The sequence below is a fragment of the Pseudorasbora parva genome, chromosome 6 (genome assembly GCF_024679245.1).
Source record: "Pseudorasbora parva isolate DD20220531a chromosome 6, ASM2467924v1, whole genome shotgun sequence".
Lineage (NCBI taxonomy): Eukaryota > Metazoa > Chordata > Actinopteri > Cypriniformes > Gobionidae > Pseudorasbora > Pseudorasbora parva.
Window position 1 is genome coordinate 25088616 of NC_090177.1, and position 27880 is coordinate 25116495.

Here is a 27880-nt window from a genome sequence, read left to right on the forward strand (position 1 = left end):
AGGACAGAAACAATTTCCCATAATTCACATGACAAAATCACATTACCACTTAGATATAATCCGCATGATTACAAATCGTGTTCCTTTTTCCATCAAATTAATCTCGCTTTATCATCATCACAATATCATCTGTCGTATGAAACTGCCTCTAGTATAAGCCTGTCGTTGTGTTTTCTCACTAGTAGGCAGCACTCTGATTTTAACAGGTATATTGGGGCTTTTATTGTAACAGCATCAAAGAATGCTCGTCGGTAGCGCGTCACTGCATCAAACATGTCTGTCAGCGGGTCTCTGCCATAAGCGTCTGACGCGCTCAGGACGCGTTTCACCTCAGCGATCCGCGACGCGCTCAATGCGACTGCGGGTAGGCTTAAACACGGTTTCGTGTGCCATGGTGGAATGACTATTCACAATCGAGTGATTCATATTAAACAAAGGCCTAGTTATCGACTGCCGCTGGAGCCTCATTTAAAACGTCGCTGTGATCAGGGTGAGTCAGACGAAACGCTTGACCTGAAGGGGTGAAATTATCCCTCATATTGACGAGTATTTTGTGGTGATTCCTCTATGTTTTGCGCTTGCCTTTGTCGTCGCTGCATACGGTTGCTTAATAAATACATTTCAGTTTTCTAGCAATGCAAAACATGAGTTGGTTTGTAAATAAGCAGGGGATCTTGTTAATCAGCCCAGAACTATCTGTGTCTTCAAGGTGCACAATGTTTTGTGATGGACAGGAGGAGGAGGACAGTGGTCTGTCAAACCTGTGTTTATGACCAGTCAGCACAGGTACTCAAATGGAATAGCACTCTGATATTCAGTGATAAAAAGGGCTCATTCCTGTTGCAGCAGACTTTCATGTCCACGTTTATGTTAAAAGAATTTATGTTTTTAAACATGGAATATTAGTCATCTGTAGGTAAAATCAAAAATAGTTGAACACAGGAGTGAATTTTATATTGTTTGTATTTTGGTTTTAGTGGATGTTGCCGTTTTTGCAATTGTCTGAGTTAGCCATGCATTTCTGAATGATAATAATAAGAATACATTTTTTATGAAATATTCCAGGTATTTCTTCATGTTTTCCTTGATAGAAATATTTCAAACTAAGCAGGGTTTCTTGTAAATATTGTTTGGAAATTATTAAAAATTTTCATGAGCTTTCAGTTTAACTTTTCATACCTAATAAACCATAACTAATACAGGAATTATTAACAACAGTACAATCATTAATACGTAAAAAAATTCTGTTATGTTTTGTGGTATTAGAATTTTGATCTTACTTTAAAATATTTTTTAAAGGGATAGTTCACCCAAAAATGAAAACTCACTCTCAACTTGTTCCAAACCTGTATGAGTTTCTTAGTTCTGCTGAACACAATAATATTTTGAAGAATGTTTGTAACCAAGCAGGTAGAGCAACCAACTACCATAGTAGGGAAAAATGCTGTGGTTGCTGCTTTGTTACAAACATCCTTCAAAATATCTTCTTATGTGTTCAGCAGAACAAAGAAACTCATACAGGTTTGGAACAAGTTGAGGGTGAGCACATGACAGAATTTAAATTTTTGGGCAAACTATCCCTTTAAGGTTCATTCTTTTTTGGATTGGTAAAGTTCTAAAAATTGCTGATAATATCAACATTTTTGGTAAAGATAGTAAAAAAAATCAAATCAAATGTACGTTTAGATTGACAACCTCATGTAAAGAAACATTAACTTTGTTTTTTTTTAAATACATTGTGCATTGTGTAAATAATCAAGCAAGCATAATTCTGAAAGTCTGATTTATGTATTCATATAAATGCTTCCAAAAAGATTTTGTAACAGGAATGACCCAAAAACTTTGTGGTCTTTGCTGATTTCATGCGAGATCTGGCATTGATCCCAGGCACAGAGGCACTTTAAAGTTTTCTTTTTTAGTTAGATGTGATGGATCTGTCACTATTGATTTTTGTGTTCTCCTGTTCTTCCAGTGACTCCCACTCATGCCATAGATGTCCTTCCCTTAGCTCACTGAGCTTACTTTTTCTCCTTGTCACCCCTGCTATCCTTCCACTCTTCCCTCTCTAATGAATCTTGCTCCTCCTTCACTCCCTCTCTCTTTTCTCCTCTTTCCTTTGTCCACCCCTTTCGACTTTCCCATCCTCCCTGTCTCTGTCACTCCTGCTCTGTGTTGGATGTCATAATGATGTGCTGCGGTCGAGCACTGGACTCCCCCTGCACTCTGGCTCTGCTGGTGGGCTTCCAGTTTGCATTTGTCCTCTACTTCTCTCTGGGAGGCTTTCGTGGCCTAGTGTCTGTTTTGGTTCATTCCACCGAGCCTGAGATCGACTACTCTCGACCGCATGACGTCTACACCAACCTCACCTCTCTGCTCCTCCACCATCCAGGACCCAGTGGACCAGAACAGCAGCTCATGGACTGTACACTGCCCTCTCCACTGCTGGGTAGATATAAATCCACAATGAAGTGATTAAGACATCGATCCATTATAATTGGATTTGTTAATTCACTTTGTACCAATCACATTTTAATGAGTTTAGTTCACCCAGGAATTAAGATTCTGTCATCATTTATTTACACTTTTATCTGTCCAAACTTGTGACTTTCTTTCTTCTGTGGATCACAAAAAAAAAAAAAAATCTCATTCTATTTTGAAGAATGAGCTTGTTGCGGTTTTCCATACAATTACAACGAATGAAGACTGGGGTTTTCAAGCTTCAAAAAAGACCTAAAATTAAATAATTAAAAACATCATGCATACATGTACACTAAATTCTATGTCTTCTAGAATTAATTCTGTTAATTCTAGAAGACTGGAATTATGCCTGTTATTTTCAATTCATTGTTGACAATCAATATTACCTTTTTACAGTTTTACAATCCAAAATGTTACAAGTTTCATCATGATTTTAATCATGATTTACTAATTATTTCAACTTCATTTTAAAACTTGAATTAAAGCTACACTGTGTGATACTTTCCCCCATCTAGCGGTGAAAAGGTATATGACCATCCAGTGAATATTAATTTCTGTTCTTCTCAATTCCGATTTCGTTTGAACTCCTAAGGTGGCTGATTTAGTCCAAAATTAACACGGCAATCCCCCTCTTCACATTCAACACGGTGCCATCGAGTGTTAAAACGCGAAAGGCGAAGCTTGAATTTATGGGTATGTCCCTCTTTGGCTAATGTACTTTTAAGATAAAGGGGCAACATGGCGACCAGCATTCAAACCCCTCACCCGTATGTATTTTCAATGGCATATTATAAACTTATGAGAATACTTTATTACTTGAAAGAAGTAAATATACATTAATGAGCACATATATTTATGAAAGAACTAAGTGTTTTTAGCTAAGAATAAACTAAAGTTACACAGTGTAAATCTATTATTTTGCCCATTTAAAAAGAGATTTATTAATTAGTATTTTTATGTTTGAATTATTCAATTGAAAACTGTCACTCTTAGTCCGCCATAAAAGATTACAGATAGCATTCTTAGTGTTGGCAGCAAAGGTAATCTAATTGTAAAAATGAGCACTAACAATTAAATATTCAATATCAGCCAATGCAATACATAAATAAAAAATCTCTGATATTGTGCAGCAACTGATATGGTCCAATATATTATGCATCCCTACTCATAAGTGTTCCTTTTGTGTTCAACAAAAAGGAAGAGAGTCACACAATTTTGAAACAACATAACGGTAATTAAACAATGGCATCCTTTTTTTGAGGAAAATGATTCCATTAATTTGATGTTCTAATACATATTTTGTACAACGAATGCATGTGTGCTCTCCCCCTGCTGTCTGTCAGTGGGTCCTGTTTCTGTCCACCTCTCCTCTCCCCCCTCCCTGGAGGAGATCAAAGAGAAGAACCCCTTGGTGACCTTAGGGGGTCATTACCGCCCACCAGACTGTGAGCCACGGCACCACACAGCCATCGTGGTCCCCTACCGGAACCGCCAGACCCACCTCCGCGCTCTCCTCTACCATCTGCACCCCTTTCTGCAGCGCCAGCAGGTCCACTACGGCATTTACATTGTGCACCAGGTCTCTTGTTTGTCGTTACGCTGACTTGTCACATCTATTGTATGGAAAAAGTCCTAGCAGTAATTAGAGGAAGTAGCTGGGACAAAGGGTAAACATACCTCATAGCTTATTGTCAGGCTATATTAGTGTTTTATTCTTGCCAAAGAATGCATTAGTGTTCAGTTGATTTCCTCATAGTCTGTGTTATCAGTCAGGGAACTCCACATTTAACCGAGCAAAGTTGCTGAATGTTGGAGTGCGAGAGGCGCTGAAAGAGGAGGACTGGAGCTGTATTTTCCTGCATGACGTTGACCTGCTACCTGAGAATGACCACAATACCTACACCTGCCACCCCCAGTACCCTACACACCTCTCTGTGGCTATGGACAAGTTCAGATACAGGTATCCTACCCACTGTGACTGGATTTTTTTGCGTTTACGAACTCAATAATTATATATTAATGAAAAGATTCGATTCACTTTTATAAATGTATTAATTAATATAATTATTCATTTTAATTTTATATAATCACATATTATAGAGCTAGTGTAATAATAATTGAAATAAAAAGTTATTGGTTGGTAAGATTTTTTTGTTTTTGAAAGTCGCTTATGCTCTTATGCTTATCAAAAATACAGTAAAAACTGTACGAAATATTGCAAACTATATTAAAAAAATTACAGCATTACAAAGTGACTGTTTTCTATTTAAAAATGTAAAAAGTATTCTATTCTTGTGATGGCAAAGCTGAATTTTCAGCATCATTACTCCAGTCTTCAGTGTCACATGATCCTTCAGAATTCATCATATGTTTTAATCTCATGTTTCTATGTTTCAACATCAACTTTTGAATGGTAGTGTAAATTAAGTTAATAATAGTAGAATATGTAACATTAATTATAATACGTCAATGTCCGAATATGGTTCTGACATCTTGTGCAGATTTGGGGCCGACTCTGCACAGTAGTGAGCAGGAAGAAGAGGCGCGATATCAAAATATATCACTCTCGTGGATGTAGAACAAGCTGAGAACAAGTCATTATTATGTGTTGGTGTGAAAGAAACAGTTATGGAAATGTAGAAATTAAAGCTAAATCTCCAATCTCCTCTTGAAAATCCTGAAAAAAGCCTCAGTGACAACTATACTCAGAGAAGCCGTCAGCCTTCTCCAGTAGTCAAAAAAGTAAATTCTGTGTTTTTGTGTCGGCATGATCTGAAGATGGTCTGGTTCAATTTGAAGGAAAACCAGACAAAAGTTTTTTGGGAAATTCAAAATGGTGTAAAAAAGTAATGTTGGAAAATGGTGTCATTGGATTCAAATTGTTGAATCTGAAAAATATTGTTTCTATCCCTTATGGTTCAAAAGTTATGAACATAAACATGAGTGCAACTTTGGGATTGGGATAGAGATTCCAAAATTGCTGTGGTTAAACGTTCAGACTGTCCTCTATCTAAGTGCCAAATTTCACAACTTTTTACCATACGGTTCTATGAGCTGCCATAGAGAATTCCTAGCAACCAAAAGTTAATCCTCTTCACGCATGGTAAAATAGACTATGTAGTTCATTTATTATTAGTGCTGACACAGGTGTATGCAGTAGCTCATGAGTCTGGTCCTCTAAATTAACATCTAGGTCTGCACATTTCGGGTCACCGAGTCTGCATTTCTGTACTCTGCAGCCACAATGTCCACCTAGATATAAACACTCACTGAGAATGGAGAGATCGCAGAGAAAACAACCCATATATTCAGTCCACCAAGGCTGAGGACAGCATCAGGACCTCTCTGTGACGAATCCACTGAAGGCTATAAAGCATTCAGACATGACTCAGAGAGTTAGTCCTTGGGTAGAAATACAGAGAGATTAGGAAGAAAGAAAGATACATTGCAGCAGCTCGTCTAGCTATCACTCAAAATTTAACAAATAGGTTTTAAGAATTTAGAATGTGTACAAGGGATTTCTGGAAGGCAGGACATTTTTTTTAAAGAAATTATTGAAAGTAGAGATATTTGTATAATAAAGATTTCAAATTTTTTATATTTTTTTTCTATTTCTATTCTAACTTTTTTTTATTATTATTTATCAAAGAATCCTGAAAAAATGATTGCGGTTTACACAAAAACATTAAGCAGCACAACTGTTTTCTACATTGATAATAATAATAAATGTTTTTTGAGCAGCACATTTCTGAAGGATCATGTGACTGAAGACTGAAAAATAAGCTTTGCCCAGATTAAATACTTTATAAAATATATTAAAATAGAAAACATTTAATCCAATAGATGCTGCCATGTTGAGCATTACAAAACATTTAAAAAAATTAATGTAAACCGTAAACGTACATCGGTTGCTTTTACAATCAATATTTTTTCTAATTTGTATGAAGAACACGTGGGAATGCAATGAAATCACATTCATGGTTGTACAGATTATGGTTTTGTTTTCCCAGTTTGTTTAACATTTACAACATTTCACTACAGAGCAGTTTGAAACCAAAAAAAAATTAGTTTAAAAGATTACACCTTGCACGTATTGCATTGTGGGTTATTTTGTCTAACCCTGTTGGATACTGCACATTTTGCCAAATGTAGCAGGTCATACGGTTATTCCGAGCATAGAAGAATTTGCATACTATACACTGTACATACTTTATACTGCAGAAATAGTAGTATGCTCTTCTAAAAAATAGTTGAGAACACAAGCTTCATCAGCATTGTTTGTCACTTTATAAGGGGTCCAGGTTTTCCCATCCACCTGTAATTCAGAGGTACAGACCAGCATTAAACTGCAGGGGAAGCTGTGACACTTCAGATAGAATGATTGATGAAGAGACAGATGACCTTATTCCTCCGTGCCTCACCAAATCACGCTCTGACTCCACCGCAGGCTTCCGTACTCTCAGTACTTTGGAGGGGTGTCTGCTGTGACTCCGGAGCAGTACCTCAAAATGAACGGCTTTCCGAACCAGTACTGGGGCTGGGGAGGGGAGGACGATGACATCGCAGCTCGGTGAGAAACCGTATATGGCAGAATACGGTTTCTAATGCATTTGCACGAGTACAGCATAAACAAGCCTGAAATGTAGATCAAAAAAACTGGCACGTCTACATCCTGTTAAGAGTTTGTGTTGCACATCTCTCCATCTTGATGTTGTTTTCAGTTCACATTCGCATCGGTCTCTTGTCATTATTCTCATTTTCACTGCATCCGTCTATCCCTCATGCCCTCCCCCGCATAGCCACAGGAGGGACCAGTAAGTACATGCATGAATCACCAGATTGGACTCAAGGCTTCCAACTATTTAGATGTCAGTATTACTTCACTGATTATTGCATTTTGATTCATTTAAAAGTCGAGTAACATATTTCTTTGACAATGAGAAACTTAAAACTCTGAGGTTGTTGAAGCCTTGAAGCCAGAATGAGTCAGGTGTAGTGGATAGTGTTGAGGATTTGAAACCCACTTTCTTGATAGTTTTAAACCTTATTGATTCTTTCCCTTTTCAATTCTTTTAGAACTTTTGAGGAAGGTGTGTTTGTAAAAGCAAATGTAATTTCAATTCAGTGTTTACATAGACCTTTTACTGTCTTTTTAGAGGCGACATAAACCTTAATTGGCCTTAACTGTATTAAATAATAGAATTAAGGTTTATGTCTTGCTGTATGTGTATTTGTTTGATTCACTAACATAAAACTGAATCATAAGAGTTGTTCATTGGTGAATCTGCCTATACTGGTTTGGTTTGTGTTTGATTCACTTAAAAGGTTATGCGGTCAGGAATCGATGGACTATACTGGTTATGCTGAATGGTTTTAAATCATTAATCAGAACTGGCTCGTAATGTTCATTCGTTCTGCAATCTGAGACTGTTTCGCGCTATACATTCAATAGCAGTGTTCTGCGGAAGTGCATGACTGTCAAAGTGCTTTAGTACAGTAGCGTATTCCATCCGCATTGGAGGAAGAATAGATGTTGATGGAACTGAACGTAATTCGGCAAAAGTCATTTCCACAAAAGGGCTGATATTTATCTGGATATATAATGCATATCTCCAGAAATAGCTTCAAAACTGTGAAAGTCGGCAAAAGCTGATAACTTTGGAGCACTAATAATTTTGTACCTACAATAACCTTGAAACTGAATTATGAAATGTAAAAGTTGGTGAAGTTGCATTTAAAATCAATTTAGCTCATTTGAATGGGAATGACACCTCTGCCTGCTGTTGAACGTCATTTTTCGCATTCTTTGTTGTTTAATATGTGTACACGGTTTGATTCACCATGAGCAATTTTTCAGTCAAATTTATTTGCATAGTGTACAGATCAAATCTAGTCCCCGTTAAAAAATTTTTTTTAGTGGAGATAATCCAGGAGCTTCGACGGTTTATGCGGTTTGTGTTGTTGGAGAACATTTTGAAGGGCATATCAGCTCATGGTGATTTGCAAACCTGACTGTCGCATAATTAACCGTCAGTTAGTATCCTTGCCTGACTCCGATGACTCAGATGGCTGTACCAGAGGATAAACCCCTAAGTTTTAAGTATTTAAAAGCTGGATTAGACTCCCCAACTATAGATGAACCTTTGAGGTTTTTGAGTTGTGTTTACATAAGAATCCTCAACAACAGTAGTTTTCTAGTTAGTTCACATCCATCTGGCCCACCTTGCGGACTCTGCTGGAAATAGTTTCCCTGCTGTGCTTTGTGTTGGTCTCTCTTTTGTCTCTGTCCTTTTGATAATTCATACCATCCTTCTTGATGTGTTTTTTCTTCTTATATACTGTATTGCTATTTCTGCTTGTCCTGTGGCTTTGTCTTTAGAGTCCGTCTCTCTGGGATGAAGATAATGCGTCCTCCTTTGGCCATTGGTCATTATAAGATGATCAAACATAGAGGAGATCAGGGTAATGAGCAGAACCCGAGAAGGTGATGTCACATGGCAAATTATGTTTATAAATGATATACATATTCCATTATGTAATATATAATAATATAACAAAATACTGTAGATAGTTGGATGGATCCATTTGTTCAGTCTGTTTATTGAGTCTTTTCCCCTTCATGACTTGATTCTTGTAGGTTTGATTTGCTGAAGCGAACAAGGCTGAACTGGCGCTCAGATGGACTGAACTCACTCACTTATAAGCTCCTGTCCAAAGAGTTGGAGCCTTTGTACACCAATTTGACTGTCAACATTGGGGATGATCCACACCCTTTGAAGGCTCCACCCCGGAAGTCACGGCCTTCACCCGCTCCAACTAATAAGACGAAGACAGAAAAAGTGGGCGTGGACATCACAAATACAACAAAAGTAGAGCCCACCCACTGGAAGGCCATTAATAAAAATTCTAATGTTGTTAAAAAAGCTCCTGTGAGCCAAGAAGTAGGGTGATATTGATAATCACGTTCCCACAGATGCTTCACAGGGTGAGTTATTAAGAGACAATGGAGGTAATAGCAGTTTGCGCTTTGTTTTATATTGTGAAGCATTGCTACTAGGCAAATAAGTTAATTCCGCTGAAAGTCGACAGAAGCCGTTCTGTCACCTCTGAATGTTGCTCAGCTGCTGATATGGTGACATTTGCACACGTCTGGAATCATTTGCTGAAGATCTCATTTTGCTGTAGTAGGAGTCGTATCAAAACGGGCTGAGTTGTAAACGCTCTCGAAAGTGACCTATGACGTACCTGTGCAAGTCCCGTGTTTTTGAGCTGACCTGCTGCCAGCTGCTGCTCTTCATCCCACTGTGTGGGTCTGTTTTTCTGTGCCTTTTCTTGCCCTTGAACCAGTCTCTTATCAACATGCCATGACTCAGTCAAAAGCATTATTACTGTACACCACTGTTATTAATACTAGAGTCGAATGCTCAGTCCACATGTTTATCTATTTTTCTCTTCTTTTAATATCTAATCAGCACACACTGCTTTGTGATCTAGTGCTTGAGCAGACATGTATCACTGTGGTCTATTTTTGGTCTAACTGTACAAACTTAGAAAGGTGTGATCTTTTGATAGTGAGCACTGGTTCATTTTCTCTTTTAGCTGCTCAGATACCTATTAATAGTTTTATGATACAGTGTAAAAGAGTTGAATTATTTTAGGTATTGTGTGGTGCCTTTGTTGGATTCCATTTTGGTTGTAGACAATCATTGGGATAAGCAGATAAAGTGACAATGAATATTTACAATCTTTATAGACTTCTGTTATTTGAATTCAGGAATATGTTTCTGTCAAATTGAATAGATTTGATGGTTTAGGTAAAGGTGTGATTTTGATGTAAGATGTAAGTTGACATTTTAACATTTTATAAACATTAATGGTTGATTGGTACTTTTATGGTTAGTTATATAGCAGCAAAGATTCATTTTATTTGTTAGTCAAAAATATTGGTTGTATAACCATCATGGTAATTTTTCATTATATAAATTAAGCTGCATTCTGTATTGAATACAATCCTTGAGTATAAGCTATATTTGAAGAACAACGATATCAGCGACAGACTTTTTATTTCATTTTTTAAATGGCATTGCACATTTATATTAGCAGATCCACTGGCATTTTTCCACTACAGACTATTAAAAAAAGATAATTTTTTTTCCTGTGAATGATAGTCTAAAGGCACTCATTAAGATTTCACCCCATTATGTGACATGGTGCATATCTTGATGTATGTAAAACCTAGATATACATCAACCTAGATCTTTAGATATACATTTTAAAGCGTTTGTTTAAAGATCAGTATATTATAAGTATTATTAAAATTATTTAGTATGACCAACATAAGATTTGCATTTTTATTAAAACTACAAAATGTTTTTTTTTTGTTTTGTATTTAATTCAAGACATTTTATTGTATTCTGATATGCATGTGGCAGGTAAATATATTTCATCCTAGCAAATTTGCAAGACCCTTGTATACATATAATTATTAAAGTATATAGTTTTCTATCAAATATTTGGAATTAGTGTTAAACTATGCCTAATAATGCCCAATAGTCTCTAGCTTGAGAACACCATCTGATATTAACAGTTTAGAAGTGATTTAAGGATTTGAATGCATTTTATTATTATTTTGGCTATGATGACTGTTGGTTTATATACAATGTTGGGGAAAGTTACTTTTAAAAGTAATGCATTACAATATTGAGCTACTCCCTAAAAAAAGTAGCTAATTGTGTTAGTTATTAAGGAAATTAATGTTACATTACTTTTTCTCACTTGGGCTGGACTTGTATTTAATTTAAAAAAGCACTTCTTTTTTTTGCAAATGTAAAGGCCCTCTCACACAAAAGTAAAATGAATACTCCTCAGGCTGAAGTAAATGCCAATTCACACCTGTACAGTAAAGGGTGCAGCTCAAACAAACCTTTCAGCTGTGTTTCCATTCTGAAATGCTGAAGAATAGGATGCAAGAGAAGATCAACACTCTTACTTCAGCAATAAAAACAAAAAATGAAGCCCGAGATTATCTGAAGCCATTTTTGTCAGCAGCAAAAAAATTGATTAATAAAGTGATATTAAATACATATGTGTAATGTAACAGATTTTATTGTAAATGTATCCAATATTCTGAGTTTTCATTTCACTGTTTTTTATTAATTTTGAGGAATACTGAGTCTGTTTTTGAGATGAGTAAATGCCTGCTAAAATTTAGTCTAAAACTACAATAACTATCATGTTTAGACAGTGAATTTCTCTCGACATGGGGACAAAAGAGGGGTCAGTCCAATTTAAAATGAATGAGTTACTTTACTAGTTAATTGAAAAAAGTAATCTGATTATGTAACTGGCATAATGCGTAACCTTATGCGTTTTATATATATATATATATATATATATATATATATATATATATATATATATATATATATATATATATATATATATATATATATATACACACACAGAGTCTCTGAAGCTCTGCATTTCCATCTGTGCTGTCTGAGTTTGCCACAGATATTGCAACTGATCAGTTATCTTATAAATAAACACCTTGACAACATTTGGATTTGACCATGCAGCTGTTTTATTGTCTGTTTATCAACAGAGAGAGTATAAGGGTCCTAGACCTTCATCTTTAGGACCTGTGACTGACTTAGAGGGACTTTTACATGGATAATTAATCCAAAAATTTTAAATTCTGTCATCATTTACTTACCCTCATGTTGTTCCAAACCTATATTAGTTTCTTTCTTCTGCAGAACACAAAAGCAGATATTTTGAAGAATGTGTTGGTAACCACTTTTTTGATGACCACAAATTTGACATTTCTGAAAATACCTGTTGCACAGAAAGATAATCATAGAGGTTTAAAATGGCATGAGGATGGGTAAACAATGGCAGAATTATTATTTTTGGGGTAAACTATGCCTTTTAATTTCAACTTCAGTTTCCCAAGCTTTCAGTAATGCTCCCAAAATCACTCATTTGTTTCCAGGCATGAAAAACATTAACCAATGACTAGTGAATGAAGCTGATTTTGTGTTCTATGGGACCTACAGGTTTGTTGGTGCATTATTGAGCAAATAAAAAATACTGAAAATCTCTAATGATGTTTTTATCTTTTTTTAAGAATATTTTTTAAAATGATATTAAGGTACTCTAATATAATTTCTGGTGATACTTGACCCTGCATTCGGGCAGCATTTAATTTAAGCAGATTCCATTACAAAAGCCATTTAGTAAAACTAATCAGCTTTAGCTTTATTGAAACAATTCAGTTAATGTGTTCTGACACACACATTATGCACAAATGGCGAGCACAGTTATAAAAAAACAACAACAAAACAGAAACACGAAAATATAATATCTTTAAAGTAAGTGTTTTTCAAAGAAGAAAATGTTACACTTATGTAATGCCATTTAATGGAAAACCTTTTATATCTGCCCATGCAGGGGATCTGATTAAAATCGGTGTTATTTCTGCCGTGATGCTGGTCTGCTGTTCTGGGTTGGTGGTCTTAGCTCAGCATGGCTTTCCTGAGTGGCTGGTCTGGATGAAGCTTGTTGGCTGTGGTGACTTCCAGATCTAGAATGGACTTGGTTTTCATGAAGATTTAGTGGGTTAGACTTATACTGGGCTTGGTGGCTTGTTGGTCTAGACTGATCTTTGCTATTTTTTGATGTGGGCCTCTCTGGTTCATTTTGGTCTTGGTCACTCACAGGTACTTTTAACTCTTCAGCAGGCTGTTCCACATTTATGTTATCCTGTAAGGACATTGCTTAGTCAGAATAAATAAACAATGACATTTTTTTATAACAGCATTAAATACTCACCACATTGTGCGGGGATTTGTTTATAGCCTGGGTGCTACCAGGGGCCTCATGAGCCTGATTTGTGGCTAATTTAATCCTTCCCCAGGTCCTGAGGCGATCCTGTCCCTCTTGTGAGCGTGCAGTGGGGTTTATGGTAGCAGGGGGGATATGGCGAGGTAAATCCCATGTGCCTTGAAATGCTGGCCATGCACTTCCACGCTAATTATGAAATCATTTATACATAGAAAAATGACAGCAAAAGTGTGCTTCAAAAAGTTGTAAGCTTGGTGACAATTTAAATTCCATGCAACTCATGTAAATCATCAAACATACCTTTGTTCTCACGCCAGGTAGAAGATGGCCACGGTCTGTGGCTATAAATGTTGTGTAGCCTTCTGCTGCTGATGGTCTCTTTGAGTAACAAAAAATATGTAAATGGAACCAACAAGTATATGAACTTCAACAATTATCCTCTCCAATTTGTGTAACTGCTTAATTAAGGGAAAATTACTTTTAAAGCAAAAAAAAAAAACATTTTTTAAATGTATTTTTTAAGTGAAGATATTTATCATGTTGACGCATTCTGTTTAACTGACGTGCATGCGTGTGCATGCTTTGTTCATTGCTTTGCCAAATGGAAATGCTCAGTAACAGTAAAATATACACTAAGTTACAGTTCAAACGTTTGGGGTCAGTAAGATTTTCTGAAAGAAATTAATACTTATCAAGGATGCATTCAAAATTGATTTTAAAAAGTGGCAGTTAAAATATTTATAATGTTACAAAAGATGTATGTGTGGAAAAAAATCGAATTCCTTGTCCAATGACGTTACCTCCTTGAAATGTTTTGGGATGGTCCAATTCTGGAGCTTTTGCGACCTAAAGGCGCTTTCATACTGCAGAAATCACAATAAGCATGTTAAATATGTCACGGTGATTCAGTTTCACAAAAATAATTGTAGAATAATGCCAATTTAACGACCTGGTTTGCAGAGTAACTAGTCGACATCTTTCCGCGCGGATGTGTTGGCAGTGGTCTCCTAGCAACATCTCAAAATGTCAGAAAAAAGAAAAGAAAGACAAAAATCTGTTTAAGAAAAATTCTTTAAAATAAAATAGCCATTTGTAAGTGTCAAATATTTTTATTTTATTTTATATAATTATATATAAAAATAAATATTTACTTTTCGTTCAACTCTCAGTTATATCTTCCCGTACGTTGGGGGCGCTATAAACCATTAGAGCTCTACGTTGCGCGCTTTGTTATTTCCATCAGCCGAAGGAAGGAAAGTCTCAGCTATTCTGCATCTGCACAGCGTTTGGACAAACCTCTGTTGGACACACGAATTGTACTAATTACGTAGATAAGTTTACTGTGAAAATGCACTCAAACAGTAAGTCTAAATTGAATAACAAGCTTTGAAAGGGTAACCAATTTGCTGCGAGACGTAAAATGAGCACACAGGCGTCAACATCTGCAGCTGTCAATGAGGCGAGGGGCAGAAAAAGTGCTGAATATGTCGAGAACTCCAAAACACACTTCAGAGTCTGTCGGTTTATCATCGAGACGGGTATTTGCAGTTCGCAATTCTGAAATATTTAGAGATTTGTTTCACATTTAAATAACGTTCAGTATTGTATGTACTGTAACTGTTCGATTGTTTATTATTATTGTCAACGGATGAATTGCTGTGCAGTTTCTGGTTGAGTGCATTCAATGTTTTCCCCATCTGTAGGAGTGAAGTTAGGCATGAGATCTGTGCCCATGGCTACAGCATGTGTGCTGTATCACAGGTTCTTCCAGTCTGCCAGTCTGCAGATCTATGAGCCTTACCTAGTGGCTATGTCTGCCATCTACCTGGCAGGCAAAGTAGAAGAACAGCATCTCAGGACAAGAGATATCATCAATGTCTGTCACAGGTATAAAAGAGGATATTAAATAGCTGTTTAGTTCTCAAAATCCATGCATAGTAACTCGCTTCTTCCTTTTCTCTTCAATCCAGGTATTTTCACCCAGACAGTGAAGCACTGGAACTAGATGGAAAGTTCTGGGAGTTGAGGGACAGTATCGTGCAGTGTGAGCTCCTAATCCTTCGGCAGCTTAACTTCCAAGTGTCCTTTGAGCATCCACACAAGGTAATGAATGCAATGATTAGCTTGTACTCAGCTAGTTTTATTGTATCAGCGATATATCTGTAGCAAAGTTATATATGTTGTATGTGAAATACCATGTATGAAGTAAATTATGGCAGAATACAGTTTTGGGTGAACTATTGTATGGGATGGTTTGGAAAATTGAACTCTAGAATGTATACTGTACCTTCTGTGTAAAATATACAGTTATATACAAAATAATAGTAGCGTAATGTCTACTATTGTAATCAATTTACAATAATGAAGAATTAGTTTTGCTAAATGAAATGCTTGCATTTAATCACAAGTTAACTGTAAAATGTAAGTTCATGATTTTTTAGTTGTACTTTTTACTACTTTAAAATAGGGTTATTATCCTTAACTAATACCGTTGATACATAAAGGAATAAAGTTGAAACATTCAAATCACTACTTGGGAATAAATTAAACTAATATTTATATAAAAATAAATTAATACTAAATATCAAAAAATCATACTTACAAAACTCAAAATATTAATAAAAACTAATAATATATAAGTAATACTGGTATAAAAAAATGCAAAATCTTTCATATTTTAATTTTTAAAATGTTATTAATTTTATAGATTTACTTTATTAATTTGTCCTTTTAATCTTTTCTTTATTACTTAAATAAAATTAAAATGTTATACAAATAAAATGTTATTCCTTATTCATATTTGGTCTCTTACATAATCATTGCTCCTCTGTCTGGATTTCACTGCATAAAGATACTAAAATTAATTTTAGTGGTGTCACTGGCAGAAGTTATGCACAGTTCCAAAACTCAATTGATCGATTTATTAATTTCGTTCTCGTTTTTTAATTTTATCAATTATATGTTGCAACATTTCTCTCATCTTTGTACCTTCTCTAATTAAGGCTGTAAAAACATAATTTATATTTTTGCCCCTTCTAACAAACTTATTTTTGCTGTGCCCCAGTACCTGCTGCACTACCTGCTCTCTGTGAGAAGTCTTTTGAATCGCCACGCCTGGTCTCGAACACCCATCGCAGAGACTGCCCTGGCTCTATTAAAAGACAGTTACCATGGCTCTGTGTGTGTCCGCCATAAGCCTCAACACCTTGCCCTCACCTCCATCTATCTTGCTCTGCAGACATATGGAGTGCAGCTCCCCAGAGGAGAACAAGAGTGGTGGCAGGTAGGAGTTTTACAGTTTCATGTGGTGAAAAACATAAAATGTCCAGGCCGCATTTGGGTCATGCTGTGTCTTCATTGAGTCACCGAGACTGAACGTTGACTAGTTTGAGTCTCCCTTATACCAGAGCTGAATCAGGCATCAATGGAGCCACGATTGCAGTAACCTTTAGAGTGCTGGATGTTGTTCCCATGGCAATAGGGGCACCTAATGGTTGCTGCCTGGTCTGAGAGAAATAGCTTTGTCTTTCACACAAGTTCCCTTGGTGACACCCCCAAGTAATATCTAATGTACTGGTACTGCATTTATAGATCTTTTTTAAACTTTGCAATGCATGTAGCCAGTTGGATTAACTCCTTAGTAGTGCTGAATTATTTGCTGATATAATTTTTTTCCATAATTTATTAAATACTTTTTTTTATTACGTACTGTAATATGTAAAAAATATCATACAGTTCATGTTTCCTATGTCATGAAAGGTCTCACGAAATAGCATACAACTAGCATAATTGTTTTGGGCTTTGACTAAACTTGGCTCAAGTTATGTATGTATCTATTCCCGCAAAACCCAAATGTAAATAATATATGGATGCAGCATTTATGTCACATTTTTGCTCTTAACTTCATGACACATGCTCTGATCATGTAAAATCAGTATGTATATTCCTTACGGAGTTACAACACAAAACTCCACAGGCACACATGTATCTAAGTAAAATCAAATGTAGCTTTCATGTGGTGTTTACGCTTGTAACTTCATGAGACATGCAGATCGTGGAAAATGGCTTAGTTACAGAACATTTACGCTTAATCATTTAGCAGACGCTTTTATCCAAAGCGACTTAAAAAAAGAGGATAGCAATAGAAGCGACTAAACAAACAAGAGCAACCGCCTGCAAGTGCTGTAAGAAGTCTCAGTTAATCGAGCACAGTACATAAAACAATTTTTTTTCCAAAAAACAACCAAATAAAAAGTATTTAATTGGATAGTTAAGTGCTAGTTTTTATTGGTCAGGTACAGCTGGAAAAGATGTGTCTTGAGATGTTTTTTGAAAATGGCTACAGACTTAGCTTTACAGAAAGCTATGTTTCTGTATGGTGTGTAAGTCTGAACATCATCAGTGGATGTTCCTGATTGAAATGAGTCCAAAATCATTATAATCCATTACATCGATCACCAGATATTGCAATACAGAGGAACAACCATTTTAAAGATGCCTTCCAGGTGTCAAGGGCTAAACAAAAAGGCTACCCTGGTTCCAAATGCTGTAACTTTTCATTATTTATGCTATCACCACAAAATTTGATGTAGATGCAGGTAAGCTTCACCAAAAAATAATATTTCCTGAGTTATTGCATGTCAAATAAGAATTTAAAAATAATATCAAATTATGACACAATTATAATTTTTTGTCTATTATCAGCTATTAAAAACTTAACAATACCTAACTTAACTCAGAAAAAAACAACTCTTAAATTGCCTTCTGGGCTTAAGGGGTTAAAGTCTTTGCTTCAATTTCCTAGAATTCTGTTTAGTGCTATAACATTAATTTAATAGACTTTAGTATTCCTTATTTGAGACACATTTACCATGACTTGTTTTTCTAGTTCATCTTAGAAGCTTTGTAGACTTGCGGATAATTCCTGGTACTCATTTGATCTTATTCTGGCCAATAATCATCTTTTTAGACAAGAAGCAGAGCGGCATGTAAAGCTACCAATCTGTTTGTTTTGGTTTATATGTTGTTTAGTGCAGGTATATCTGCTAAAATAATGATGTGGAAAATGTGTTTGAATAATAGTCTGACAGTGTCTGAAAATGGGTTGTAATCATTGAAAATATGTTTCCTGTTTCATCCAGACATTTTTTAAGTATATTGCGTAGCCAATTGTTTTATTATACAGTGATAACACAATGAAACGTCAAAATGTGCAGACATAATTTTTGGCCAGGCTGTCATACAAGGAAATTATAAACGCATGCAAAAACGAGAGCATCAATGAAATATTAAATTGCTAATTATCTTATAGTCAATGTATGCCTTTGAGCTTTTGTTTTTCTATGCATTTTTTTTTTTTTTTTTGCATAGTAAAATAAACCTGTAGCTGTAGTAGTTTATCCTTATTGGCCAAATTATTTTGTCAGATAAATAGGAATGTATGGTTTATTTATTCTAATAGTTTATAAGGGGCTGACATTTGTTAAATAATTATGGAATATGAAAGATTATTTTCTACAGTTGTATTCCACTGTATATGATCTGCAGATCTGGACTGATACCAGAATATTACTAACATAAGAAAACAAATATATAAATTATAATGGGGGGGGGGGCTGAAAACTGCCTTTTTCCATTTTCCAACTTTCACCATTGGCATATAATGCAACAACAATTTCTAAAGCTAAACAGATTTAACTAACAGACCACCCTATTTATGTGTAAAAATAAAATAATGAGGCTGCCATCTTTCTGAAGTAATTTTGACCCCACCCCCTATACAAATGAATGGATTGCTCAATAAATATTCATGCATGACATTTAATATTTTAGCTTTAATCACTATTTATGTTTGACCTTCTTGAATATGAAGACAATCAAAAAATTTAGCCAGGGAAGTTTCAAAAATTTGTTTGATTTGACACGGAATGGCCCAGCAATTGTTTCACTAAACTACACAAAGAAGAATACACCAACAATTGACCAGACTCTTATTAGTTGCCTCAGATGAACTAATATTTAGTTATCATCTCAGCATGGGTGTCAGAAGCAAAAAAAAATGTGGATGGGTCCTCTCTCAGAAATGTAATGTACTGTGTTGTTTACCAAATATCTGGTTGGGCCAGACAAAATTATGGAAATCACTGAGCCATTTAGAGTGGCAATAGTATAGAGGTACATCAAGTTTTGAAGCAAATCGACCCAAGGTTCAAATCCTCCTTTGAAAACTTGCTCTACTCCCTTTTCCCATCACATATTTTAGATCGGAAAGGCATTTATTTTCAAAAATGAAGAACATGTTAGAAAAGTGGAAATAAAGCATCTATCATGTTCATCGATTAGGGATAGGTGAATAGACATGTGCTGAATAAGAGACAATAAAAGTGAGTGGGTCCAATATCATTGTTCGTAAAAAGTGGATGGGTCTTGCCCCAGCCACATACAAAGGTTCCGACGCCCATGCATCTCAGACTCAAACTCTGGAATCTGCATTGATGGTTGTTTGTTTGTTTGTTTGTTTGCTTCTCTGCAGGTTGTTTGTGCAGATATCACCAAGCCTCAGATCGAGACCATCATGAATGAATTGCTGCAGCTCTATGACATGGAGGCCAAGTGTACCTAAGAGACTAAATGAAACTGGTACTAAAATTGATGGACACAACACACTGATCACTTGAGATCCGTGACAGTTATCTTAACACATGGATTCATGCCTCTTTCGTTTGATGTTGTGATGTAACACAATTAGCTCTACATGTTAATTACATCACAGAACATGAAGGTTTTAAAGGCTCTTCAAGAATTAAGAGTGATGAGGGGAATTTATATATATATATATATATATATATATATATATATATATATATATATATATATATATATATATATATATATATATATATATATATATATATAGGATTTGTAAGTGGAGGTATGAAAGACAGGCTTTAGCCACAGCACATCAATTCCCAGCCTCCTCAGACCTACTTTTTTCTTCTACCTTGTGCTATTTTTTCCCTAAAGAAGGGGAGAGAAATTACAAAGGGGATGAAATATCTGGTTTAAGAAAGAATGAAACAAAAGAAGAGGCATCCTGCCCCCCAAGCTAAATTGTGAGGTAAAACGTTGTGAGATCTGGGCCATTTTGTTTATATTTTCTAATTGAATTACTCTCCTCTTCTCCCTACAGAACTTTCCCCAGTAAGCTTCTTTATGTAACTCCCTAAAGCAGAATTACTGTATGCTGTAAAGCAAAGCGCCATCATTTTATTTGACACCGGACTTCTATTTCAAACTTTAAAATAAATAAAAAAACCTTCACTGATAAAAACTTTTTCATATTCTCAGCTTCTGATAAACATGAGCTGACAGATCTTCCTAAGGTCTATTTTTAAAAATGCAATTTCTAATAAACATTTTTTGCTCTATTGTTTTTTGTTTCGTTTTTTTTTAAACCGCACCTTTAAATAGTCTTTCTTTGTCATTTTTTTCCCATCTGTGATGTTGTTCTTCAAATTTCTGGATCTAGTTAGGTCAGGACATCGCTCTAGAGTGGATCTTAATAAGTTACTATGGCAACTGCTATTGTGGAGGGAGCCTTTGAAACATACAAATGTGAGAATCCATTATAGCACACCTGTCAACCTCAGCACATCAAATAATTGCGGTCAGGAAATGTACTAATTTAGTCATTATTTACCAAATCAGTCATTGCTAACATGTTAAACAGCTGTTTCCTCTAGCTAAATGAATTGTGTTGACCAGTGACTGCAACTGCTCTTTAAGGGATTTCAGTATGTGCAACATTTATCTGTCATCCAGATCCCTGACAAGACGGATTATGAAAGCATTTGATTTAGGGATGGTGTATTTAATCACCACAAAATATTACAATAATGGCGATTTGTTTGCATAAATCTGATCAACTATGAATTATTATATGGTAACATTACATAATGCATTTAGCATCATGCACTGCATTTCTCTGCATTTATTAATCTTGATGGATGTTAATTTCTACATATATTAATATTTTTTTTTAGCCTGAATAGTTAATATATTGCTAGCAAAAATTAATCAACAATTTTAACATTTTAAGTTAATAATGCTGTACAAATATAATGCATAAACTAATGCAATAAAAATAATATTGGAGAGTTTTAGTGTTCAAATTTTACAGTTCACACTATCGTTTGGGGCGATGGAGATGGATGAATTTTCTTTGCGGTAAGTAGTTTTAAGGATTATGTTTTCAAAAATAATTCCTGCTTCTCTCTCTCCTTGCCGCACGCACACAGTTACGTGTACACACACACACACACACACATCTCTCAGCAGGCAGGCCCTAATGCTGGGCATCATGAATTATGGAGAGGGTACATGTGCAGCCGGATTCTCTTCCATCAATAAAACATCAGCATGGCCCTCACTATGGGATAGAGTGCTGGGAATAGGAAGGATGGCATTGATTGAGACTCGAACCTTACTTTCTTTGCCATCTCTCTTGGTTCTCTACTTTCAATCTGTGTCCCTCATTCCAAGATTTTGTCCTGTATGAAAGCAAGCCTTTTTGTTACATCCTTGGCTCTGTGCTTCCTTCTCATGGAGTCCATCTCATAGCCTTTCATCTCTTTCCTGTGCTCTCTCCTCACTGTCTCATACTACAGATAACTCCCAACTCTTTTCTCCCATTCAAAGTTTCTCTACTAATGTTCCTATCTTCCATTTTCATCTGCTGGTGCTTGTATTTTTATATACAAGCACCAACAGTGCTTGTTTTATATATATATATGTACAGGTCCTTCTAAAAAAATGCATATTGTGATAAAGTTCATTCTTTTCCATAATGTAATGATAAAAATTAAACTTTCATATATTTTAGATTCATTGCACACCAACTGAAATATTTCAGGTCTTTTATTGTTTTAATACTGATGATTTTGGCATACAGCTCATGAAAACCCAAAATTCTCAAAAAATTAGCATATTTCATCCGACCAATAAAAGAAAAGTGTTTTTAATACAAAAAACTTCAACCTTCAAATAATTTTGTTCATTTATGCACTCGTGACACTGGACTTCAGGCCTTTTGGCATTTCCTTCTCCCCAGTCTTCCCCCAGACTCTGGCACCTTGATTTCCGAATGACATGCAAAATTTGCTTTCATCCGAGAAAAGTACTTTGGACCACTGACTGAGCAACAATCCAGTGTTGCTTCTCTGTAGCCCAAAAGTGGCTTGACCTGGGGAATGCGGCACCTGTAGCCCATTTCCTGCACACACCTGTGCACGATGGCTCTGGATGTTTCTACTCCAGACTCAGTCCACTGCTTCCGCAGGTCCCCCAAGGTCTGGAATCGGTCCTTCTCCACAATCTTCCTCAGGGTCCGGTCACCTCTTCTCGTTGTGCAGCGTTTTTTTGCCACACTATTTCCTTCCCACAGACTTTCCACTGAGGTGCCTTGATACAGCACTCTGGGAACAGCCTATTCGTTCAGAAATGTCTTTCTGTGTCTTACCCTCTCGCTAGAGGGTGTCATTGATGGCCTCCTGGACAGCAGTCAGGTTGGCAGTCTTACCCATGATTGCGGTTTTGAGTAATGAACCAGGCTGGGAGTTTTTAAAAGTCTCAGGAATCTTTTGCAGGTGTTTAGAGTTAATTAGTTGATTCAGATGTTTAGGTTAATAGCTCGTTTAGAGAACCTTTTCATGATATGCTAATTTTTTGAGATAGGAATTTTGGGTTTCCATGAGTTGTATGCCAAAATCATCAGTATTAAAACAATAAAAGACCTGAAATATTTCAGTTGGTGTGCAATGAATCTAAAATATATGAAAGCTTAATTTTTATCATTACATTATGGAAAATAATGAACTTTTATCACATATGCTATTTTTTTATGAAGGACCTGTACATATTCATCACCTAAAAGTGGGAAAACAATTTTAGGTCTAAAACTTGTTCCCTTAATATAAACAAAATAAAAGATTATTCACATTTTTAGGTGAATGAGCCATTCAAACTGCAATCACAGAGTAAGTGCAATTGTGTTGCGTTATTCTTTCACAAATTGTTAACCCGCAAAAAACCCAATCCCCCCTTAAAATAATCTCTGCCTATTTCTGTCTACGAACCATTTTGGGAGTACTACAGTATCTTTTTTGCAGACCAAAGATGTGGCATTTTTCTCTTCTTGACATCAGAACTCCTGCCAGAGTTGGGACCGCAGCCAAATCAATCAACTCTCAAAGAGGCAAACTATTGATGTTCAATTTAGAGAGTGCTTAAGAAAATCTAAATGAAAGTGTTGTAATGTATCTTTCTGTATTTACAGCACAATGAGAAATGGAGAGAAGTGCAGGGTGTTCTAGATACAAGGTCAATTGGAATAGACACAGGTTGATTAATCATTAAAGGAATTGTTTACCCCAAAACTTAATTGTATACACAAAAACAGTTACTTCAAAAATACCATCTTCTTTTATGTTCCTCTAAAGAAAGTCATACAGGTTTGGAATGACATGAGGGAGACTAAACGATGACAGAATTTTGATTTAATGCTGTGGTGAAAAAATGTTTTCTGCTCAACAACTCTGCTGAAGTATAGCTGCAAAAATGGTGAGCGGTTCAAATCTAATCTCCAACCCAGAATAGAGAGCCTTTAGATAAAAAAACATTCATGCTGAATCCTGGAGATGTGGGTTAGAGTTCACAGACATGGAACGGCCTCACTCTGGTAGCTTTTGTATGGAGTTCCTCAATAAAGCAGGGAGATGTAAGACACGATTGGGCGGATTGCGTTTTGACTGACAGTGAGACTCCATGTGTTGGGTTGGGCTCCAAGGCTGTGATGCACTACCTGCAGGGCTAATGCATGGCACCTCCCAGAGGGATAGCCATCTCCTAAACCCTCACCTCTGAATTATAGATACAACTCCACATCTGAAACTTTCTCTTTACTTTCCCGGACGTGCCTCACAAATATTTCAGTGTGAGCATGCAGTCTTGGGTGCACGAATGGGAAAGAAAGAGGTAGTGTTGAGTGTGGAGGCATGCAAAATTGGCCTATGCAGGCTTTTGTTTAGTTTTATTTGCATTTCGCTTGCAATGAAATGTGTATTGTTGGTGTAATAATAATAATTAATAATTTAATAATAATAATTTGTTACATTTGGATACTCAAAGCGCTTTTCCCCTGTCATCCTGGGATTTTTAATGACCACAGGGAATCAGGACCTTGGTTTAACTCTTAATCCGAAGGACGGTGCTTATTAACAGTATAGTGTCCCCATCACTGTGTGAAAGTGTCAAGCTTAGCCTTGGGAGTATACTGTGGACAACAAGATGCAACATACCAAAAACTGTGATCCAATCTTATCCCTCTGTGATTTCGAGACAACACGGACATCTGGGGAAGAGCATTTAGTGTTTGTGTGCATATGTGTTTGCATATGAAGGCTTCAGAAGAGGCACACTTGAGCACTCGTCAGCACATAAAAGCTTTTTCTCACTGGTCTGAGAGGCCTCCTGCATTAGGGCTATTAGATTTGAGGTCTGTATGCTTGGAGACAACTAAGATTACACCTGCGTGGGTGTGATGGGCAGGGGTGGGGGGGTTCTGAATTTATGATTTGAAAATACAATGGAAAAGTGAGAATCTATCCATCTAATCATTCATTTTTTGTGTGTGTAATATATAAATAAATACATAATTTTAACTTCGATATAGGCATTATTATGTTTTGTATTGTAAATATTTATTTATTCAAAATAAGTTCAATTCCATAACTACCTCATCACAATTAGCCTACATCATCATCATGAACCCTTTGAAGAAGAACTGTCTCCTCTTTTTTAAGCTTATGTCAGTATACCCTACTATGATTTTGTACCTGATTATTGAAAACTTTATATTTTAGAAAAATCAAAGGTAATTTTCTTTCTGATAAACACTTTTTTGTTTCGTGACCTTGAGCACAAGTCAAACCTGCTACCATCAGTGTTTTGTTTCATAGCCTAAATGACAATATATGTGACAATGAAGTATATTTTCCTTGTCTCACTCAATAATTACATTTTTAAAATATTTAAAACCTTGTGGAAATGTTGGCTAAATGGCACCTGTTACGTGCCGTGGAATGACCTGGTCGCACCGCTCCGTTTTTTCTTTCTTTTTTTTCTTGCATTAAGTCGGAGGTTTGAACGCGGCGCATGTGGCATGTTGTGTGAGCTGACGTGATCGCACTGTAACGGAGCAGAGTGGGAGGGATTTAAGGGTGGGAAGAGAGAGAGTCCCCCCTCCCCCGCGCCTCCTCCTTTCCGTCCTCTCCATCCGCGCGCATAGCAGCCCGCGCGGATGCTGCGTCCACGGTCCTCAGCGCGCAGCTCAGCCAGGGGGCTCTCATCACACATCGCATATAAAATCCAAATACTGCATCACCACGCTTCACCTCCTTTTTGGTTTACACGTTCAAGAAGAAGCTTAAAAAAAGAGAAAATACATTAGCCTTTTCTGGTACATTGGTCGGGACAGGCATCTCTAAACGATGTCTCCATCTATCATTTTTTCCTATGCGGAACCTCCATCTAACCAGGCAACAACTGCACTATTTTAGGATCCATCATCTCTATCCTTAGTAAACACACTGCTGAACACCTGGGTGATAAAGGACGACATTATAACAGCTACTGAGTGAATCCAGTCGCTCTTGTGTTTCTCCAGGATATTCCCTTTTCCCAACAAACCACGGCAATGTCCTTGGAGCATGGCCTGGTGAGTATCTGATATTTACACTAATCAGGATGTGTTTGCCATGGTAACAGTTGGCAGTTCGTTTTCATTAATGACCGCTCTCTGTCATACTGTTAAATTGTCACCGCATTTGTTTTTCTAATGCAGGGCTCTTTGTCATGTATTTTGATAGCTGTCAGGCACGTTAAAACTGCTGCATTGAAGCCTTACTAATTTACTAGTTATCTAATTATTCCCAATGACATGTTTTCTCATCTGTGAGGTGACTGTTTACCATCCCTTGTCTTTTAATTGTGTTGGGCTGTTCTGACATTTTCCTGCATAATTTTTTTTTTATCATGCACTCTCATTTTGTTAGTAGACCAAACAAGCACACGTACATCCAGCTAATAGTTGTGTTGTTTTTGTCTAACATCTCTGTGAGCGTGTGCATCTCGCACTGGTACCCACACTGGTCACCTTGCGGAGGGGCATTGCGCTTATTCCGGATGCGAGTGGCGCACCATCCTCTCACGAGCAGCATCTTCGCGCTGTTAATTCAATTAACATCACGAGCCGCTCACGAGACTCAAAAGAATCACGTTTGGCATGTAACTACCCGGGCTGTAACTCTGTTTTGTTGTGAGGACCGGTCGCCCTCTGAAGGTGACCAGTAAAGGTCATTTTCTTGTGGAAAACAGCGCGATTGAAAACACACCTGACTTATGGAGCGCGTAGTGGGAACTTCACTGTCTGAGTTGCTCAAGGTGCTCTGCTGTCCTTTCCCTTGGCAACCGTGCGGACTTCTTCTTGCTGCAAGGTGTGCGAAGTAGCCTGTGCTGGGTGTGGGACGAGGAGAGGAGGGGTAGTTGTAGTCTCGCATGGCTCAGACAGCCCGGTGACCGTGTATGAGTCCGTAAATCTATACTCGACTCTGATTGGCCATTTACGTATGACCGTCAAAGCAGGATCCCAGTTCTGGGGGGTTTACATAATTTCAGAGAAATTGAGACTGTTGCAGTGCAATTGTGAGGAGACTAAGAGACGTTAAAAAAATTGCCAGCGATTTTAAAACACCATCTCTACTGGCTGATCGATATGAAGTGTTTTTGTTAGTTTTTTTTGTGTGCGTGTGCGTTCTTTTTTTGCCTACAAACTGATGGCTTTAGAGTAGCATTCTCAGGCTAATCAATATATCAGGCTTCTATAAGCGTGTGCGTTCTTTGTGTTTGTGTGTTTGTTTGCTCAATTTAGGGGGATTTGGCTGTGTTGAGATTTATATCATCATCAGTTTTACCAATTACAAATGACCTACAGGGTAAAATCAATCTCAGGTCACCCTCCTCCAGTCCTGAGGTAACAAAAGAAGTTGTTAGACTTGGTGCAAGAATACAAATGCACCAATATGCAAAAATAATTTGTGTATAATTGTATATATATATATATATATATATATATATATATATATATATATATATATATATATATAGTCCTAGTATATTTTCTATATATTTATATTGATATATGAATAATAATATTTTTAATATTATAATTAACAATATATATATTAATATACATTAATTTACAGTTATAGTGATTACTAAAAGTCTAAGCTGCTTTATGTTCAAGAATATAATATCAATGTTTGAAACACATCAAAAATTAATTACCCAAAAATTAAAATTATCCCTCAAGCCATCATAGGTGTATTTGACTTTCTTCTTTCATCCTAACACAAAACACAGTGATTCGTTTTTGTAAGAAAAATGTCCATATCTATAACTTTATAATCACTGGCTTCCGGTAACGGCTGCACACACAAGTCCG

The 27880-nt window shown here is 36.4% G+C and overlaps 4 protein-coding genes across 12 annotated transcripts in view; 3 read left to right on the plus strand and 1 right to left on the minus strand.

The window, feature by feature from the left end:
- The first annotated feature begins 235 nt into the window (after positions 1 to 235).
- b4galt3 (UDP-Gal:betaGlcNAc beta 1,4- galactosyltransferase, polypeptide 3) lies at positions 236 to 11561 on the plus strand. 3 transcript variants are annotated; one of them, XM_067446418.1, is made up of 8 exons: positions 236 to 490; positions 710 to 786; positions 1973 to 2446; positions 3822 to 4057; positions 4248 to 4438; positions 6926 to 7048; positions 8858 to 8962; positions 9116 to 11561. In XM_067446418.1, exons 3-8 carry the CDS (start codon positions 2185 to 2187, stop codon positions 9426 to 9428), a joined length of 1230 nt encoding a protein of 409 aa, XP_067302519.1. In that variant the 5' UTR covers positions 236 to 490; positions 710 to 786; positions 1973 to 2184; the 3' UTR covers positions 9429 to 11561. The 3 variants fall into 3 exon arrangements, with proteins under 3 accessions (XP_067302519.1, XP_067302522.1, XP_067302521.1); XM_067446421.1 differs by lacking the exon at positions 6926 to 7048; XM_067446420.1 differs by lacking the exon at positions 710 to 786.
- A 378-nt stretch (positions 11562 to 11939) lies between these two features.
- cfap126 (cilia and flagella associated protein 126) lies at positions 11940 to 26916 on the minus strand. The gene is made up of 6 exons (XM_067446430.1): positions 26772 to 26916; positions 14273 to 14340; positions 14124 to 14186; positions 13624 to 13701; positions 13312 to 13509; positions 11940 to 13242 (listed from the first exon to the last, which is right to left on the minus strand). The coding sequence occupies exons 2-6, from the start codon at positions 14297 to 14299 to the stop codon at positions 12952 to 12954; spliced, it is 657 nt and encodes a 218-aa protein (XP_067302531.1). The 5' UTR covers positions 14300 to 14340; positions 26772 to 26916; the 3' UTR covers positions 11940 to 12951.
- On the plus strand, positions 14539 to 20133 carry ccnq (cyclin Q). Its single transcript, XM_067446429.1, has 5 exons — positions 14539 to 14861; positions 15027 to 15210; positions 15294 to 15426; positions 16388 to 16606; positions 19856 to 20133. Exons 1-5 carry the CDS (start codon positions 14744 to 14746, stop codon positions 19943 to 19945), a joined length of 744 nt encoding a protein of 247 aa, XP_067302530.1. The 5' UTR covers positions 14539 to 14743; the 3' UTR covers positions 19946 to 20133.
- The window catches only part of atp2b3b (ATPase plasma membrane Ca2+ transporting 3b), a 73229-nt gene continuing 70969 nt past the window's right edge, over positions 25621 to 27880 (plus strand). For 2 of the 7 annotated variants that reach the window (XM_067446428.1, XM_067446426.1), the window contains exon 1: positions 25622 to 26095. The gene's annotated coding sequence lies outside the window, so the exon portion shown is untranslated. Of the gene's footprint in view, positions 26096 to 27880 lie in introns of all 7 variants that reach the window. The other 5 variants (XM_067446422.1, XM_067446427.1, XM_067446423.1 and 2 more) reach the window with 3 other exon arrangements.